This window comes from Protopterus annectens, chromosome 4.part0 (assembly GCF_019279795.1).
Source record: "Protopterus annectens isolate FY-2018-M chromosome 4.part0, PAN1.0, whole genome shotgun sequence".
Classification (NCBI taxonomy): Eukaryota; Metazoa; Chordata; order Ceratodontiformes; family Protopteridae; genus Protopterus; species Protopterus annectens.
In genome coordinates, this window is record NC_056733.1 from 44,875,164 (window position 1) to 44,896,575 (window position 21,412).

General features: G+C 39.3%; 1 protein-coding gene across 1 annotated transcript in view; it reads left to right on the forward strand.

Moving 5' to 3' along the window:
- The window catches only part of GAA (alpha glucosidase), a 475,499-nt gene that overhangs the window by 402,685 nt on the left and 51,402 nt on the right, over nt 1-21,412 (forward strand). Inside the window, exon 9 of the mRNA XM_044069630.1 lies at nt 9,913-10,023. Coding sequence (XP_043925565.1) covers nt 9,913-10,023 — 111 coding nt within the window. The remainder of the gene's footprint in view (nt 1-9,912; nt 10,024-21,412) is intronic.

The following is a 21,412-nucleotide window of genomic DNA, read 5'->3' on the forward strand; positions in this document are numbered from 1 at the left end:
TCAGAGACTTCCCATACTCTGGAACAAACCACCTATCTATATCAAACAAAGCTCCTCATTAGCACTCTTCAAGAAAAATCTTGATGATTGGATGAGAGATAGGAAATTCACCCCGGGGATCACTTCTGTGGCTCTGCTTGACAGGGGCACAGGAAAATAATTTTCTTGGGTGGCAAAAGCCAGGGTACTGTTTGGCTAGGCTTATATAAGCCCTAGGGCCAATAGCCTAGTACGTACCTATAAACCTATGAAGTAGGGCATATGTTTTAGAGTCCCCATTAATATGTTGAAGTGAACAACAATGTTGTTTTAGAAATGTGATCATGTCACCCTAAAATCATTCCTGATACTTCAGGTAGGTTCAAGTAAAGGAGGAATAGTAATATTGCAGTTTAAATACCAGTCCACTTTCTTATTTGTGCTTTCATGAAATTAATATATTCTGTTCCTTCCAGCTTCTCAGGCACAACAGTTAAATCTCAGGTTCTCTCTATGTGCTCTGTCCTCTAATTCTATTATTTTTTGAAACATCTCTTCTTGTGCAGTCTCATATTCAGCAAGCCTTTCCTCATTTCAACTTCTGAGTTTTGCAGTTTTGTTATCTCATCAAGGTTTATTGAGGAGCTGCACCGTTTGTGATTGTCAGTAAGATCAGGAAATAATAAATAATTGGTCTTGGAGAAATCCCTGAATATAGAGCAGCACATGATTGCGGGTGATATGTGTGTGTATGTATGTATGTATGTATGTATGTATGTATATATATATATGTATGTATGTATATATATATGTATGTGTGTGTGTGTGTGTGTGTGTGTGAAAAAAAAGCATTCTTCAGTCCTTAGTCCTAGATCTGTATACAGGATGAAAACTGATTTCCTTTTTATTAGAAGGGAGGGAGTTTTAAAGTGGGGGTATTTTATACCACTGTTAGTCCTTTCTCTTCTTTCCCTTATATCATCAGCACAAGGAAACCTCAGGTTCTGGTGCTACTTGGGGGCCCATTAACATCAGTAAATGGAGAGCCAGTGAAAGAAATACTTCCTGGAGCTTGTCACAGTCAAAACCAGCCAATATCATACAAGCTTGTAACATTGTACTAGCATAGTCTTTAAAAAAAGCTTGTATATTGCTGTGCTGAAGACATTACCATGTTTACCATGGATCTGGTAGGTAAATATACAGTGAACCATGATATTTAAAATTTGTCCGTTTTAGGCATTTATCCTCCCATTATTTTTTGCTTTGTCCAAAATTGTTGAGGAAAGAAATTGAGGGGTGGGTTGTTCTTAGTAAAATTTGTGGCTTTCTGGCAAATATTTGTATATTATAGCCACTAAACAGTGAGAGATGAGTGAACTTCACACTTAATATTCTTCAGATAATGCAAGCTAATACACAGTTTGTTTTTCTAACAGTTTTATAAATGTATAAAATAATTATTTAAAATATGTTCCTGATTTGGGGTCCTTATCTCTGATTCTTGAACTAAGAAATTCAGTGTGGAAAACATAGCTGCACTGAGTTGCACTGTATGGTTCTGACATTAGTGAGCTGAGATGCATTTCTGGGCCTTTAGTTTTGCAGTATATGGTTCTGACAACATTGAGCTGAGATATATTTCTTAACCATTATTTATGTATACATTCTGGGCGAAACATATGGATTTATTTATTTGTTCACCTGCTCTCCAGCAGATATCTTATAGGTTCATAGGTAGGTACTAGGCTATCTGCCTGAGGGCATTTTTAAGCCTAGCCAGAGTGTGTCAGCTTTCGCCGCCCCATTGATTAATTAACTGAGCCTCTGTCAAGCAGAGCCAATGAAATGATCCCGGGGTGTATTTTCTGTTACACATCCACTCGTCAAGGCTTCTCTTGAAGAGTGTTAGTGAGGGGCTCTGCCTAATGTAGTTAGGAATTTTGTTCCAAAGCATGGGGAGTCTCTGTGACAGGAATCTATCCCTCCAGCATGTTCTATTTATTGTTGTAGTGAGGTTTAGCTCACTAGAGCGCGTGGCTCACAGTGACTTGGATTTCTTTAGGTGGAGCATGTCCATCAATTCTGAGTTGGACATGGCTTTGTAAGTCAGGCAGAGATCACCTCTGAGTAAACGATATGCCACTGAGTACAGCTGGAGTTTTTTCAGTTGGGCTGCTTAGGACATTTGTTTGAGGCCAGTAATCCTCTTGGTGAGGTGCTTTTGTGGTCTTTCCAGTTGTCGGAAGTGTCTTGTGAGGTATATCCCAAATGGGGCATTGTACTCTATGATGGGTCTGATGAGTGACGAGTAGAGGGGCACTATAACCTCTTTATTTCTAGATGCGAACCCCTTAGTAATTAGATGGGCCACATAGAAGGATTTCCTAACTGCTTTGGCAGTCTGATTGTCAAAGGAGAGATTACTATCTACCTGGGTCCCCAGATCTCTTATTACATCTTCTATATTAAGGGGGCTGCCACCTATGTGGTAATTCGTGGGTGTTTTGTTTTTCCCAAACGGGATGACTATGCATTTTTTGGCATTTAGCTTGAGGCCATGACTTTGACACCAGGTGTCTGTTGCAGTAAGGCCTTTTTGAAGGATGTCTGTGTCAGCCAGAGAGTCAATTATGGCTCCAAGTTTGCAGTCATCTGCGAACTTGGTTAGCCATAGTCCTCCTGTGTTTGCCTGTACTTCTAAGAAATATATGCTGAACAGCAGAGGTCCCAGAACCAAGCCTTGCGTTACACCACTTGTGACTGGTTTAGAGTCGGAACTGGAGCCCGCTATTCTTACCGTGTGAGTTCTGTCTGTAAGCCAGTTGGCAACCCATCTTGTGACGTAGGGGTTTATGTTCAGGCTGGTGAGTTTTTCTATAATACCCGAGTGAGGAATGGTGTTGAACGTGATGGCGAGATCAAGGTAGGCTGTGTGAACCACCTTTCCCTCGTCTATGGCCTTGGTGACTGTCTCGAAGAAGTTAACCAGGTTTAGTAGGCATGATCTGTCCTTAACAAAGCTGAACTGGGTCGGGTCAAGTATTTGGAGGTTCCCAATGTCTTTGTCGATGAGTTCCATGATGATGCGCTCCATAGCCTTGCAGACCAGGCTAGTCAGGCTTATGGGACGATAGTTACCAGGGTCAGTTGTGGCCCCTCCTTTGTGGAGCGGAATAACCGTTGCTGTGCACCATTCTGTGGGCACATAGCCTGTGGAGAGGCTGAGGTTGAACAGCGTGTTTAGGTGGGGGGTTAGTTCGTTCTGTAGTTCGTGCAAGATGCAGCCTGGGACACCATGTGGCCCCATTGATGATGTGTTTTTGGCTTTTGAAAGGGCTGTTTTCACATGTGCTTCTGTGATGTCCGGGGCACTACACTTTTCCGGTATTGTTGTGGGCCCTTTTGAAGGTGAGAGGGAGGTGGAGTTTGCACTGAATCTATCTGCTAGTATGTTGACAATATCAGTAGGTTCAGTATATTTTGTGCCATTTTGCACTTGCTCAGAGCATATCTGCAAGTTGCCATTTAGATTCTTGACATAGCTAAAGAAGGCTTTGTGGTTATCTTTCGAATCCTTGGCTATTTTTCTTTTGAAGTTAGCCTTGGATGATTTTATGAGGGACCTTAGTTTCTTACTGATACTGATCAGGGATGTCTTTCCTTCTTGGGATTTGCTTTTTTTCTGAACTAGTTTTCTCCTTCTGTTGTATAACCTGTTTCTGGCAGGGGTCCACCAGACTGGTTTCCTTCTCTTAGGGGAGTAAGTCTTGGTCTTGCTAGGGATGGCACGATCCATGCATCCTTGTAGGTGCTCATAGAGTGCAATTGTAAAGGATTCTGCATCTTGGGCAGTGTTATCCTTTAGCGTGGGGGCTGTGAAACTTACCACCTCTGCCTTAAGTAAGGTGAAGTTTGCTTTAGAAAAGTTTTTCACTGTGGTTTCCTTGGTTGGGGGTGGTGGTGGGGTGTGGACATCCAGGCTGATTAGTTTATGGTCTGATCTAACCAGTGACGGGTTGACCTCCGGTATGGAACACCTGTCACCCATGTTGGTGATGACCAGGTCCAATATGTTGTGGCCTCTGGTAGGGGAGTTTACCAGCTGATCCAGAGCATTTGAGTTGATAAATTCCAGGAAGCGCTGAGCCTGGGAGTTTGTACTCAAGTAGTTTTCCCAGTTAATGGTACAGTAATTGAAATCGCCCAATATCAGGGTGTCCGGTAGGACCTTCATGTTTTCCAGTGTCTCCAGAAAGGCAGAGTGGTGGTCCTGGGTCATGGAGGGAGATCTGTAGCAGGCTACAATTTGCATTGCAGATTTGCCCGATGTTAGTTGCACATGGATGATCTCAGAGGTATCATGCTACGCCACTAACCTGGACGTGTGAGTATCCTTGATGAATATGGATACACCTCCTCCTTTTGTGTTTCGGTCCATGTTCTGTGGCCGAAATGTGTGGTATGAGTTGTAGCCCAGTAGTGCTGGAGTGCTCTCTGGAGCCTTAAACCAGGTTTCAGTTGCTGCACAGATGTCGACGTTTTCCATACTTAGGAGTGCTTCGAGCACATGCATTTTGAGACTTAAACTCATGGCATTGAGTAGCATAACCCTCATTTTTTTACTTGTGCTGTTTATGGTGGTGGGTTTGAATTTTGAGCCTTGCCTAAAAAAGGCACTATGGGGGCAGCAAGAGCCTTGGCCAGTATTCAAAAGCCAAGGGGTGACATGTGCAAGCCGTCTCTTGCGAAGCAACACGGCTTGTCGAGCATGACATCCAAGGCTGACAGACACTGGATCTCCTTTGAATGACACCAGAAGCTTAGCCAATTGTTGAAATTGATCATTTTTTTCTTTATACTGAGGTATCATTCTTGGTGAGGGCAGGATGCTACTCAGGGTCAGGGTCATACCCGCCTGGGCTACATGATCAGAGAGCACTTCCATGTCTCTTTTCATGTAGTCCAGGGAGGTACATTTCAGGTCATTCACACCAACATGAACAATGACAGAGTCATATTTGTACTTGTTCTGGAGTGACCTGAGTGCTTGTGTTATGTGGCGGATTCTGGCTCCCGATAGGCAGCTAACAGTAACCTTCTCCTTGTCCAGCCTAGTGAGTGGGGCGTCAGTGTGCCTGACTATTGAGCCGCCTATTACTAGTGTCTTAGGTATGTTATTTTGCCTTAAGGGCTGTGATTGTGCGGCACATTGATTTTGTGTTTTATGTGTTGTCTGGTTTGTGACGGGAGGTGCAGGTTTTGTGGGTGTCTGCTTTGGAGCTCTCTGATGCTTTTGCAGGTTTTTATTAGAGCCTCCGAGTATGATTTTGTGTATTTATGTGTATTTTTTGCCAGTGCTGGTTTAGTAGGTCTATGTGAGGCTGGAGGTGTGGTGCAAGTGTTAACCTTGTCCTCATGACTGTCTGTTCCAGTCTTGGGTGGAGAGACCTTAGCCTCCAGTTTGGTTGTATAGTTGATATTGTCGCATATGGTAGTATTTTGTGGTAGGAGGAGAGGGCTGTCTGTGTACATGAGGCAGTTGTAACATTGCCTCAGGATACCCAGATTCACCAGCTGGATTGGAGAGTACACCTGAAGTTGCCCTTTGGTTATGCCTGAATAGTAGGGTGAGCTGCTTAGTCGCTTGGTTGGTGAGGGGGTGGATAAAGAGCCTTGCCCTGCTGGGCAGTCAAGTGTCGGGGTATATTAGTGCTTGCTATTAGGTCTGAGCAACTGCTGGACTGTAGGATGCTTTTTGAGTGCTTAGGTTGAGAGTTAGACTACTTTCAAGGGAAAAACTAAAGAGGAGACTTAGTGGAGCCGGAAATAATTTAACCCTAGATAACCAGTGCTGCCCGCTGCACAAAACCTTGCAAACACGGTTTTTAAACTACTAACTTCTGGACTGGAACCACTCCTCCAGGGACAGATGGCTGCTCAAAGTTCCCCTCTCTCACAGGTGAACAGAGAAACTTCCCTCTATCCAAGCAAGGTATGGGCAACCCAGAAACTTGTAACACAGCCCTGAATTCAGCACTAGCCTGAAAACTGGACTGTACTAGCTTAGAAAGGTGGGAAACAAGAATTTTTTTTTCTTTTGAAAAGATAAGGCAAAAACAGTAAAAAGTACACTTAAAACAGCTTTAAATGACTACAAGCGATCAGAAAAGGCTATCGCACTTTAATGTGTAGCCTACAACAGTTAAACAATTTATTTAAACAAAAAATTTTAAAAGTGCAGGCAGTCAAATAAGTGAAAAAAACAAGCTTTTAAATCACAATAAGTGCTGGAAAAATCAGCTTTTAGGCAGAAAACAGTTAAGTACAGCAAGAAAATACAGAAAACTGATACTCAATCAGTCTGAGGTGTCCAGTCCTATAAGTGGCTGTATTTGATCAGAGTGTGTGTACGCCTGTGTGCACACAGAGGTCATATTTATCAACCAATATTTGCCTCATAATTGTGGTCTGTTCCTTGTAAAATTTGTATTTATTTCTAATGTGTTGTAGACTGCAGTCATTAAGTAATGACAAAAGTGAGTTTCAGACTATGTATCCTTCAGAAATTGATTGCTAATGCAAAACCTGTTATACTAGCAATGTAGTATGAATATTAGAACAGTACTCTGTTCCTGATTTTGGGTATTTTTTCTGATTCTTGGACTAAGAGGTTGGGAGGGCATTGGGGTGCATTGGGCTGTACTGTATGATTCTCGCGGTCCTCAAAACAGCAGCTGAAATTTGATTGCAAGCAGACATCTGAGGTGTAAAGATTCCTACAGTGGGTTGCAATTGCTGGTTGCAGCTGTTTGTGTGTATGTGTGTCTGTACCTTGTTCCTGGATCCCAGATTAATTATGGCTTAAAGAAAGGAATAGATTGTTGTAAACAGGAACATCATCATATGAGCCATGTCTTTGGGTATGATCCTTAGTTTCCTTGATTACTGGTACTGTATTTATTATTTAGTTAAAAATAAACTGAATAGCATGAAGTTTGCAAGTTTATTTTTTTAAGTTTTAACTCTGAATAAATTTTTAATTTAGCTTGTTTTTTGCATGCATATGGTTGTGAAGCACATTCTTTTGGACTACAATAAAGTTTGTCTGGCCCTTAGGGTAGATGAATAAGGCTATGAACTGTTTCCTGATGTGGAGGGTTTGATTTCCGCGGCCTTCATTTGTCTACTGAGCGAATCTGACCAAGTCACTTTACCAGACAGTATTCCTGGGCTGCCCCTTAAAAGTAATACTTGCAGCCATTGGGCTGTCCCAGGCAGATAGCGGATATGCTACACGTGGTCTTTTGAATCCCCTGCACCCTTCTGGCAGTCACTAATTAGTGCTTCAGCATATGCAGTATTTCTATGAATCTGGGTGTGTCTGTTGCACTTTAATAGCTTGCCAGATGCACTTTCAATAAATGTGAGTTTCAAGAGAAGAGAATTTTACTGTTTCTCATAAGTCTGTTTTCATTTTGAGTTTTTTTATTTTGTTGTAAAATTTAAAATAAATGTTTTAAATTAAATCTTTATCTCTTTGATCATTGTAAAGGCAAAGAAGAAAATAGTGTGTACATATACTGTTCTGAACAGTGTTTTATGGTAACCGGGGATAAACAACCAAGTAATTGAGTACATGTATGGCTGGGGACGATACAGGTACATTACCCAGTCTAAGGCCTCATTTGACTATGTTCCGGCTCTTGTCATAGGACCCTTTTGCCTGCTTCTACAAGTTCTGAGGACAGATGCCCTGACTTAACTTAAGGGTTCATAACAGGTAAATAATGTGGATGTGCTTAGAAAGATTATAGAGAACTAGATAAGCAGTTCACTGGTAGTACTCTGGCTAGTGAAGCAAGGGCATATAAACAGAGGTGTTCTAGCTTGCATGGGTTAGCAGCATATATCGTAATCCTGTAAGCAAGAGATTAGCAAAGTGATCTTGTGTTAGCGAAGTCAAAACTACACTGCACAACCACATAACAGTACATTAACAAAGTATCATTTTTATTTTCAGTAATTAGAGGATAGGCAGTCTTTTACCCTGTGCATTAAGAGCCAACATTCTTATTTTTTGCTGCCATATGGCAACCATGATAAACAGTTTGAACATTGATGAAGATTCTGTTGATGAAACCCCTCTTAGATTACTTGCTGAAGTGGTAGCAGTTAAAGTTAATATTCATTTAGATCCATGCTTTAGACCTCCAAGAATGCTCCCTATTGAAATGTTAATACTTGTAATGCTGAGTGCCGACATGAGGTAAAAACATAAAAAATGCAGAAAAGCAAATAATGAGATGAAACTACTAAAACTGAATCATCAGCATACTGAACTGTACCTGTTCTGCAACACTGCTTCCACACTGAGTTAACATAAAAGGAAAATAACAACTGACACAAGATAGATCTCTGAGGAGCACTTGCTAACAGATCTGGAGGGGTGGATACAGCAAAACCCCACTTAACTCAGTAAATTCTCTCATTTGGGTGTGTTAATCCATTGAGAAGAGAACCATTTCTGGCAGTCAATGTATGGATGCTGTGCATTGTTTTAATTATAGCTGCAGATGTCCTTACTTCAGTATACCTCATATGGGAAATGTTTATCTTACCAGTAGGTCATCTTTGTGTCTGCCCTTCCACATGTCCATCTAATAGTAACCCCCGGAACTCTTACAACATTCCATATAAACTGCTGATGATGATATCAGATCTGTTTTCTAATGGCAAAATGTCTTGGGTCATTCTTTGAAATCATTGATTGAAATGCAGGTCAGGACTGAACTCAGCCTGATGGACCTTTTCTTAGTTAAGGCAGTACATTTTTACCCACTGTGTGTGTGTGTGTGTGTGTGTGTGTGTGTGTGTGTGTGTGTGTGTGTGTGTGTGTGTGTGTGTGTGTGTGTGTGTGTGAGAGCTTACCTCACACCCATCTTACTCTTGTTTGTTTTTCTGTATCACATGGAATGGCAGGTATAATTTGTTTGTGCATGTCATGCCTGTTGTGTACAAGCTATTAGCTGTAACCTAACTGGATAAAGAGCAGATGCTCCTTTATCACCCCTGATGGTATAGACTGTGTGGAATGCTGTTCTAGTATATAACTTTGCACAATGAGAACATGGAAATCTGTGTATTTGGGATTACATTTTGTCATCTCTGTATATGCCTTTGCATGCATTAGTGACTTTAGCAAAAAACCTTGCATCACACCTTTACATTACATGCCTAGACTGCTCTGTCTTGACTAATCCTATTGCAGGGCATTTCTGTGTACAGACAGAAAATCTAGCTTGTGTATTATTTTTCTCACATCAAAATATTTACAAAAAACAGTTAAACAATCAACTTGTGGGCTCTTTTGGTGCTTTTAGATTCATTCTTCTCAGTAAACTTGGTGTTTGTCATGGAGGAAAGAATACATATTCTATAGATGATAAACTGAGATCACCCTTCTTGGATTGGAGTTTTTCTGTGTGTAGCTAGACTGTGCTCTTATATGAGGGATAGTGAAAATAAAGAAGACTGAAAACAGATTGTTTCTCTAAATGTGACAAACCTGATTTTTGAAAGGACTTAATAGTCTGTGGTTATTCTCTTAAACTGCATTAAAATAAGTTGTAATTCCTTCAGGTACTTTTGCCTGGCTGAAACTGATGGCTTATCTTTACTTTCTATAAATCTATTAAGATGTTGGTTTTGTAAAATGTTGGATTACATAAACATGATTAAATAATATGCTTTGTATTTGTTACACATTACTTTATGTTTAAGTACAGCATTGACATATGAGTTGGTAAACCCTGCCCGTAACAGTAGATAACTTCATTGAATGATCTAGATCTTATACATTAAGAAAAGTAGCTCTATGACTGCAGTGTGTAATCTCAGTGTTTTATGTTGTGCCATTTATCCCTGTACTAGGATCCTGCTCTTAGTAGTGATGGGCCCCCTGGAACATATAAGCCATATGATACTGGACTGAAAAGAGGTGTCTTTATTCTGAATGAAACTGATCAGCCCCTGGTTGGGAGGGTGAGTAATACTAGTGTATCAGCAGAAGTAATTTCCGATTAGTTCCTAATGTTACATGGAAGTAGTTCATTGTGCGTTTATTACAAATTAATCCATGAAATGTGGAAGAGTTTATATTTATTTCTTGGTGTAGAAGCTGTTTGCAGTCAGTGTACAGTTTGAGGTGTATCTCTGGCTCCCTTTTGAAAGTATAAGTGTGATTCCAGTAAAAAAAAAAAACATTGAATTCTGAAGCTTACTGTTACAATGTTAAAGTATTTTTGCAGGGAGACTTTGCCCGTCTTCACCCTCCAACATTTGTGGGTGGGGTCTATGGCCCCCACACCCCTACTGTACCACACACACACACACACACACGCACACACATATAGTTATATTTTACTACATAGCCGACCTATTACATCAACCTAGTATAAATCAACCACAAAATGAACAAAATTAAAAAAAAATGTTTTATGCAGGGGGTAAGCTCCACTGCACTCCCCGTGTCTGTGTGTGTATGTGTGTGTGTGTGTGTGTGTGTGTGTGTGTGTGTGTAGGGAGGGCTGCACCCCCATACCCTTACTTTTATTTATTTATATATATATATATATATATATATATATATATATATATATATATATATATAAACTCCAAGACTGCACAGCAGGGAGGAAAGGGCAAAATCCCTCTTCCCACTTCCTAGCAACCCGCAAAGCAAATGTTGGCATTTTTGATAAGCCAGCATTTTGATTAAATAAGTAATTTGAAAAATGTTTGCTGTAAGGAATGTTTGACAACACACACTACTTCATAGATACATTTATACATATAGCTCAGTGACAAATATGTAAGCAAATGGCACTACTTTTTTTATTTGCTGGGTCTGTCTTTGAGACAGGAATCCCAACATGGTGTAGAAGGTGTATATTTTGGTATAAGGGAAATTGTCACAGTCTCAAATTTGTGAACTCCTACTGAAAATTTCATATTTTTTTCTAGTTACTAAAATATTCATAAGACCACTGTTTATTTGTTTTTTTTTTTTAATGTACCTGTCTATCTGTCGTTTAAGGTTAATATAGTTGAACACCAAACAAAATTAAACACAATAATTTGCATCATGTCATAACAAGAACAAGCATTTGTTAATGCTAACTCCAAGCTTGCATTTGGAGGTAAACTGTAGAATAATGGTTAAAGATGTGTGATCAACAAAATGAAAAGTGTAACATGGTACAATGGAAATAATAACACTAATTATCCACTGCCTTTGTTATTCCACATTTTGTGAAACAGTATCAGGGGAAGGGGTTACTGCCACTTATAGGTTCACAGGTGAGTACTAAATTAGCTGATCTTGTGGGCTAGTTTAAGCCTAGCCAGTTCTCCTTTCAAAGGTGAGAGTCAAACCCTGTACCTTGTGTCTGTGAGAGGAGGCACTTCAACCTCCAACTGTTTGAAGACACAAAGCAGAATGTTTGGTAGTGTCTGCAAATGAAGACTTGCCGTGCACATGAACTGAAATGAAAGCGCAGCTACAGCAGTGAGTTTGCTCCAGTGGGATCTTCAACAAATGCTTATAAAGCAAATGTAGATACAGAATACTTCCATGCTACAGTCCCTAACAAACAGTCTCTGACTGATCACTGAAATGCTTACCAATAATGTTTTCAGGGAACAATCAGCACCTTTTCTAAAGCATAGTTTGTACCCATAATAGTTTGCGCATGTGACAGCCACAACCACTCTTTCTTGTCCTGCTCTTCCTGCATCTTTGTATATGTTTGTATGTATTTATATATGTGTGTGTGTGTGTGTGTGTGTGTGTGTGTGTGTGTGTGTGTGTGTGTGTGTGTGTGTGTGTGTGTTTACAGATAGATGGAGAAGCACTAGTAAATTGTGGCAGTGAATGTTATGCCCTATGGATAAATCATGCACCACAATAACATGGACAAAAGTTAAGTATACTTTCTATATTCTGTGTTCTTTCTATGTAACTATGGAAGTTATCAACTAGTAATTTTGTTGCAGGTCAATTAACTAAATAAACCGAAAAAACCCCAAAACCACTTAAAATACAAAAGAAACAAGTGGAGTTGTAGGAGAAAGCTGGTAAAGAGCTGATAAAAATCACGTTGTAATCACTGCAACCAAATCGATTTGGTTGCAGTGATTACAACGTGATTTTTATCAGCTCTTTACCAGCCTTCTCCTACCACTCCACTTGTTTCTTTTGTATTTTAAGCAGGTCAATTAACTGTCATGAATAAGTATGAAGGTTAAGTTTTCTTGCTGTAAATAATTTTGTATTGGTGGCCATTATAGGTGGACTGTGAGATTTTGATACACTTTTTTTTTAATTTACCTTTATTTATCATCCATCATAGAAAATGTATACAACTTTTGGCAGCATAGTCTTTCTAAAATCCAGCCAAAGAGTTATATTGCAGTCATATTGAAAATAAATCTTTAGAGCTGAATCCAACCTTTCATACGCATTTGTTATAAAATCTGACTTTGCACTGATATGTATTTTCACAACAGTGAAGTAACTGCCTATAATCCACACTTTGTATCTCAGGCCACATCAAAGTTACATTTTCTTTTCACAAATGCAAAAGGACTCTTTTAAAAAAATTGTGGACAATCCCCAACATCATAGCTAATTTCATTTATATTGTTTATATGGTTATGTCCAGCAAACTAAATAATGTTTATTCATAAGACCGTACTTTAAAACATCATCTTTACAAATTTACATATGGGTAGGGTCCATCCCTATCTTTGTAACACAGTCCCAACTTCTTATTTATTCTTTGTCCCCTTAACAACATAAATTGCACTTACAGTAAGGCTTCAAAATATTCATATTATTAATAGTCATCTTTTAGGAAGTCCATCCATCTGTGTTGTAAAACTACTTATCCTACTGAGGTTCATGGTACTGTTAAGCTGAGCAGGCTAGCCAGGCTTCCACATATCCAGCAATGCTTTCCATGTCACACTGGGTCCTCCTTTCTATGAGATTTTCCTAGTGTAATATCTCTCTTGGGAAGCACCTAGCAGACATTCCTACCAGGTAATCAAACCACAACAGCTGGGTCCTATTATTCTTGAATAGTGACTTTACTCTTAGATCTTCTCAGATTGCCAGACTCCTCACTGTGTCCCATAAAGTAAGCCAAATAACTCTACTAAGGAGCCTTATTCCCACTGTTTGTATGTGTAGCCTCATCCTTTCAGTGAGTAGCTAACATTGAGGGCCATAGATGAGGATGGGATGTAGGCTTACTGATAAACTGAGACTTTCATCCTAGGATTAAAGTTCCACTTCACCATCACAATTTGGTACAAAGTCAATCCTGTGATCCCTGCTGCTCTCATGAACAAGTCTTCAGGTTACTTAAGTTCGTCCACTTGAGGTAGTTGCTTCCCCTTCACATGCAGAGAACAATCCATTCTTTTTTGAGAAAAAAACATGACCGTGGATTTAGAAGTGCTGATTCTTATCCCAGTCACTTCATGCTCAACAGCAAACTGCTATATTGCATGTCAGTAACTACAATCTCTTCAGTTCAAGAAGACAGCATAATCTGTAAACAAGTGAGATACAATCCTCACATACTCAAACTGTATACTGTTCATGTCTTGGCTGTGCCTTGATATCCTGTCGTTGAGAATCACAAATGGGAATGAACATTAGGCACACCCCTCATGAAGATCTGTACCTACCTTGAACATGTTTGATATAACAGCGAGAATGCAGACACAAGTTTTGCTCTGAAAAAACAGGGACTGAGAGGCATTCAGCAACAGCAGCACCATAACCTCATACTATTCTAGTACCTCCCATGGAATATTACAGTGTATTCAGTAATAATCCCTAGCCATACAACACATTTAAACAAGATTGCCAAATTTCCATGACCATCCCCCCACCATTATCTGTGAAAGGGCGAAGAGTTGAACCATTCTTCCACAGCCAGAACAGAAACCACATTGCTCCTCCTGAATCAGGCACTCATGTGTAGGACAAACTCTTCTTTACAGCATCCTGCTGTAGGCTTCTCCTTGGAAGTTGAGAAATGTTATCCCTCATTATTGAAACATCTTTTTTTAGAAATTGCCACCTCAGTTTGCCAAGAAGTCCAATCAGGTCAAATAATCCTGTTGTGTTTTAAGAGTCATCTCTAAGAAAGACTGAATTCAGTTAAATCATCCTTATTACTACCAGTTTTGAACTCTTATGTTATAACATTTGTAAGTGGTGCTTCACCCTCTCGCCTGTACCAAATAAATATGCAACCAGCTTACAGGCAAACCATTGCCTGGCCTGTTTTCTTCTCACCAATACATGCTGGATAAATCCCTTCCCTTATCTCTTCAGTCTCACTCATCAGTAAACTCCACACCAACTTTGGTGCAACCCATCCTTCTAGGGGGTTTCTTTCAACGTATATAAATTAACTGATGTGCTGTAGCACTACCTGGTTTCCTTATCTTAAAATGAAATTATATCCATAATAAATTACCAATAAATAATGAAAGTTGCAAGTTAAATATTTTAATAATCAACCATTTAATAAATCAGTCTTGAAATATGTAGGGAGACAGATGATGTGTTAGCATACTTTGTATCACACAGGTAATGCCCCTGCACTCTTTCTCTGTCAATACCCAGCCTTCTGCTAACACAAGAAAAGCAATTAAAATGCTCATCCCAAAGACCAAAAGTATGAACTCACATTGACCTAAGTTAAACACATACATCGTAAAGCATTTCATTCCAGTCAAATTTATTGTCTTGTCTTAAGTTAGTGTATTATACTCCCAAACATCCGTCAAGCATTATCCTGGTCTTCCCATCAGTACTCCCAACTGGATACTTAGCCTAATGTCCCCCTCTATTATTTTGACATGAACTACCTTTCATTAGAAGACTGTGTACTAAACTCACCAGTAGTTCAAAATCATGCAATTTCCCCAGATCTCCTCGAAAATACAAAGCAGCCTAAATACATCTGTCTGCTGGTATGCTAAGAACATACTCAATCCTTCTGTCCAACGCAAATCTACTTATGCAATAAACTCTTATATGCAAATACTGTGTCCCTCTCCTCAGGCAGGTGAAGTCAGAACTGTCCAACATAAACTACTTTTGTGCAGTCAGTGACCAAAACTATCAAAAAGTCACATTACAGTCCTAAATGCCACTTACTTGATTATTAACATTTATAAATATCGTATGTCAAAAGGTAAGATAACCTGGCCCTGTTCCCACCTCAGTAGATCCTCTGATAGTCTCTAAATAAACCCTTATCAAACCTATACATCCACTAAGCATACATATAATATTTTCTACATTAAAGAAAATGCCTCAACATAAGTGTGAATTATACCCCAATTTTCAAAAAAATGTCTGAAAACAATCTAATATTGTATCACATGCAATGTGTCATGCCTTAAGAGTTATAAAAATGCTTAATATATATGAAAGGCAACAAGGTGTCCCCACCTTCAGAATTCAAAAATCCCTCTTTAAATTTGAAGGATTACTTAAATAATTCAACTTATCCCATTTTCAGGTCTACTATAGTTTATAAGTTATAATAGAATTACAAACTGGATAACTGTGCTCATTTGCCAAATTATTAAATCAAGAACAAAACTGTAAGGTTCCCTTGCTATGTTCCATGTAAATGTAATTTTTACTTCAAACACAGTTATTTTAAATGCATTTCATTAGGTTGATCAAATCAAATCATGTATTTAAACAGAAAGTATTCTTATGGCAAGCCACTTGTTAAGTACACAAAATCTGACTTATTATAGAAGAACAGCCCATATATAATATTTAATTATTTATTTGTTAATTATTAGCATTTATATACCAAGATGATCTGACTGGACAAGAGAAGGGTCACCTTTCAGCAGAGGTCCAAGGACAGAAGCTCCAAACATTGTATTGATTATTACAGGTTGTTTTTCCAAAGTAGTAGTTACTTTTATAAGAATATTAAAAAAAAAAAAAAAAAAACAGAAGATGGACATTTTATAGCCTTGGGTGCCTTTTAATATTCATAAGTTCATAGGTAAGTACTAGGCTAGCCTGGCCAATTTTCCTTTTTGTGCTCAAAATAACGTATCTCATTTAGTTGTATATTGACCTTACCCATCCCATGGTTGATAATTATATATTTCCCCAGATGAGAATAACTGGAATCATACCATAGATAATTTGAGGGGACCCATGCATGGAATAAAGCATTTAGGAGCTGCATCGATCCATTAATAGTACATGGGCCAGTCATGGGGTAAATTTTCTGTTATCTATCCATAGATCTAAGTTGTGCTTGAAAATGACAGTGATGTGGGAGTCTGTTCCTTAGCAGTAGTATTCTCTGTGAAATATACCTGTTCCTCCAAACCATTCTGTTGATGTTGCGGAAGAGGTTTAGATCCTTAGACCAAGTATTTCTGATGCCATTTGAATTGCTGATGTGCAGTAAATCCATCAGTAATGCCTGAATTTATTTGAACTTCAACTGAGCCTGCAGTTGCTTCTTATTATGTTTATAAATGATTAAATGGCTAATGACCTGAGGGGGTGGAGCTTTTTAAGCTATCTGTACTTCTCAAAGGTGAGAATCAAACCTTGTGCCTTGGGTCTGTAAGGTAAACATCTTAACAATTATGCCAACCCCACATTGGATCATTGTTCTACCCCAGTAGAGAAATACTAAATAAGTAAATTTATCAACTTTTAGATCAGTGAATTTAGAGAAATGTGTAATCCGCAAACGAAGATTACAATGGAAAGGCACTTATTTTGCACAAGGGATCAAAAGTCTGCTGAAACTTTTGCAGCATGTATGACTGACTTGAGAAGCAAGGCAAAAATGTGCAGATTTGGTGATTTAGGAGAACAGGCTTGTGTGTGGTATTAGATGATGCGGTGAGAAAGATTTTGCTTCAAGACAGTGATTTAACTTTGAATAAGGCCATTGAGATTCGTCAGATGTATGAGGTAAAAAAAAAAAAAAGCACACGCATATGTGTTGAGAACTTTAACCTAAACTGAGATGCAATATGCTCAGATAGAGAAAGAACTCATGCAATTGTGTTTGCATGTTCGAAGTTACATGATTATATTTATGGCTGGCCTATTCAAATTGAGACAGACCACCAACCTTTGGTCACTGTTTTGAAAAACCCAATGCACACAGCTCCTGCTAGATTGCAACGCATGATACTCAAATTGCAAAAGTACAATTTCAGTCTTGTTTCCACAAAAGGCAGTCTTCTTTATCTTGCTGATACTTTATCCAGATTGCTCAGAAAAAACACTGAACAGCTTGAAAATGAAAAACCTGATTTTAAGTCATGGAAGTGAAACATTTTTCTTCCACATGTCTTCATGAGCTTAGAACTCACACAACTTCAGATCCGATTCTCCAGAATCTCAACCACTTTATCAGTTGAGGATGGCCATCAAAACAATCTTGTTTACCAGTAGATGTGCAGCAGTATTTTCCTTACAGAGCTGAGATTTTGATGGAAGATGGTATCATCATGAAAGGTCCAAAAGTAATAGTTCCAAAATCTTTGCAACAAGAGTATATTCGGATCTTGCATTGTGGCCACCCAGGAACTGATTCTGCCAAAAGAAGGGCAAGAGGTCTAGTAAATTGGCCTTCTATGTCAACAGATATTGAGAATGTACTTTCATCTTGTTCTGTTTGTAATTGTATTAAACCATATCAACAAGTAGAACCACTTCAGTTAAGCGAGATTCCTGAACTACCTTGGTCGACAGTAGCCACAGACATTTTTGAGTGGAATGGTCAACATTACTTTGTGGTGGTAGATTCTTATTCAGATTGGTTCGAGATTGACCTACTTCCTAATCTCACATCCAGTACTGTCATTACTAAGTTGCAGCAAAATTTTTCTGTCCATGGTAGTCCACACAGAGTCATTTCTTACAATGGTGCACAGTTTACAAGTCAGCAGTTCAAAAGATTTGCTGCAAAGTGGGACTTTGTTCATATTACAAGTAGTCCTGAATACTCGCAGTCCAATGACTTAGCTGAACGTGCAGTTCAAAGTGCAAAACAGCTAATAGAAAAATCATAATGAGAATACCGATGTTTTTCTAAATCTCTTGAATCTCGGAAACATTCCTTACTATAATCATCTTGGTTCACCTGCCCAGAGACTTATGCCGAGACAAACCAGAATGACATTACCAATCAGTAGCAATTTGTTGGTTCCATGTGCTAAAAACAACAAAGCTGTGAAAAAGCTTGAAAAAGCATTTGTCCCAGAAGCCCTACTATGATAAGACCAGCAAACCGCTCAGTCCATTAAAAGAAGAGGTGATAGTGCGGATGCAGACAACAAAAGGTTTTGATCAGACTGGATTTGTGAAAAGTTTCTATCAAGAGCTGACATCGTACAGTGAGGATTCGCAAGGAATGGAGTCTCTGTGGAATCAGAAGCATTTATTACCGGTGTCTGAGCCAGTGTTACAGCATCTTGCCTGTAATAAAGACTCTAATTCTCCGAGTGACTTTTACAATTTTCCAGTACCAGAGGACATTTCAGCAGATGTCCCTGTTCCTGAGAATATCTCTGAGAGTCCTAACGCAGAACATTCCCTAGTGACTGTCCCTGTAGCTAAACCCAGTCTTAACTAGAACCTATGAACTATCCTGTCTCTGGAACCAGCTCCCCATCCATGTGAAGCAGAGTTCCTCCCTAACCCAATTCAAGTGTAACATGGACAATTGGATGGGGAACAGGAAGTTCATCTTTGGCTTGGCACCTGTGTCATTAATGGGCACAGGCAACTTGTAAATACTTCATCTCCCAGGCCCCTGCTTACACTTATCAAGGGTACAGAACTTGTCTGAGATTTAGGATGCATAGCTAGGCGTAAAATGGTCCTTGTGGTCATTAGCCTAGTAAGCACATATGAAACTGTGAACAAGATCAGGTCGCATTTCCAGACCTAGTTCCAGATATACGGCAACCTAGACATGAATGTTGTTTTGTTTATTATTGTCTGTATAATTTGCATGCCTATTCAAATGTTATTGTCATTGCAAGACAGCTCAGTAAAGAGGGAGGATATAGATCAGAGTGTGTGATATACCTTTAAGAAGCTTTCCAGTCAGCAGGCATGTGCATATAAGTACTGAGCACGTGCAAGCAAGAGTGCCATTTTGTAATGAACAGCTGAGGTGTAAGCATGCATGTGTGTAGTAGTCAGTCAGTTAGTTTATTTAAGTTTAATGTTCTTGCTATCCAACCTGATGTGTTTATGTGTAATAAACTACTTAAAGGAACACCCAGCCTATTTGTCTTATTCGAGTACACAAGACGAGCAACAGAAAGTACTTTGGCTTATGCTCAATCACTGCTACCTGCACACAGAGCAGCTGTGCTTGAAAACTTTTTCAGTAAGTTGTTTGATGGGATTCATATTTCTGTGGAAGGATTTGTTGTAAGGATAGTTCCATGTTACTTTTTTTCCCTGGAATCTGGTCCCTCACACCCATTCTTTCAAAGAGTGAAGCTCAACTATTACATATTCTAGACTTTATCATTATTCAGTAGAATTTGTTTAGTATACAAGCTTATGTCTACAACGTTCTTCATTTTTGTTTCATATTCCTGCAATGTATGCACACCTCTGTGTGTGGGCATGCATCATAGGAATCACTGACATTTTGAGGTCTTGTTGCATTTTATTTCTGTTTTACTATATATTAGCTTTAGTTGCCCTAATAGCTGTTTCATGTTTTTTCTTCTTCTAGGAGATGAATTTAATCACCAAGTAGGTTCATAGGTGTGTACTAGGCTAATGGCCCTGGAGCCTTTACAAGTCTAGCCTATAGGATAACTTGCGTTATGCAAAGCTGGTTTCATTCTTAAACCCCATTACTCCCATATTGTGCGACTGTGAAGACGTCAGTGAAAAGACAAAATTTTTCAGGTCACATTTGAAACCGACAGATAGGCAGCTGTGCCTAATGAATGTTTTCTTGTTAAAATAGGGACAGTTTCAGTAAATCAGTCAGGAATAGTTTACATTTCGTGATGTTTGCAGCATTACAGAAAACTGTTAAGTGCCATCCTGTAAGGTAAATGGTACCACAGTAGCATGATGCTTGAAAATTTATCAGCCTTCGAGATCAGAGTTAGACCAGTTTGTAGTCTAACACTGTAACAGAAGGCAGTATCCAGCCCTGTGAAGCACTTTTAAGATTTCTGCAGGTTCACACTTCTTAGATCTAGTAGTCACCTCCACTGCTTGTGATTGCACAAACAGAGGAAATCCCCAGACTTTTACAAGGAGGCTGGCTTGGGGGCTATTGCTAATACTTGGTTAAAGAGTATGCTGTCTTGAGGGATGTCAGTCTCCCGTCACTGTGCTTCTGTTAATATACAGATAGCATGTCTACATGTCTTGACTGCATAGTTCAGAAGAGCTGAGTGGTAAGTGTCACTTGCAAGGATTATGCTTAAGAAATGCACACAGAATAATTATTTTTATACATTCCCAGTATTAGAATGCTGTCAGATGTATTAGACACTTTACAGATATGATCATTCAGCATATCATCAACTTCCTCAGAACTCTGTTCATGTCCTCGCTGACTCTTTACATCTGATCCACCCTGTTTTGTGCTCCTGTACAAGTCTCCTGTTTGAAAAGTATTTTCACATTCTTTCAGACTAGTGGTGACTGAAACAAATTATACATGTTGTTCTAAATTTCATTTTGTTGATGACACTGTACTGGCTGGGTGTAAGTCTGTCTGCAGTAGTGTGTCTTGTGTTTTTTTTTCATTCCCACCAGCTTGATCTTCTTGATCCAACTAGCACCATACTGATATTTTTGCTCCCCCTACCCATTATAGCACCCACTGTTACTCTTTCAAGGAAGCTGTCCCTAATTAGTAACTATTAAAAAGTTAGACTTGTTATGAAGTAGTGGGAGGTGGCACTCTGGGACTAGGTAGTTGCCATCTGTACTTGATGAGGATTTTCCTTTGCTCAAATTATATGCCTGACAGGCCATTCTGGTGGTTTTGGACTGCAGTGTGCAATGCATGCTGTGCTGGTGTTTGGATGCACCATGTACTCTTACTGCTATGTGCACAGTTATGCTGCCTCATTGTGTTGGCCTGTACAGCTAGAACCCCTTTACACATGTGGAGCAGTTCTCCTGGTCTCCAGCAGGCCTCAGTCCTGGTCTGGAACACCACCTACTACTATTTCCTCTTAGGCTTCATAGGTTCATAGGTAGGCACTAGGCTATCTGCCCAAAGGCATTTATAAGCCTAGCCAGAATGTGTTGGCTTTTGCCGCCCCCTTAGATTAGTTCCCTCTGCCTCTG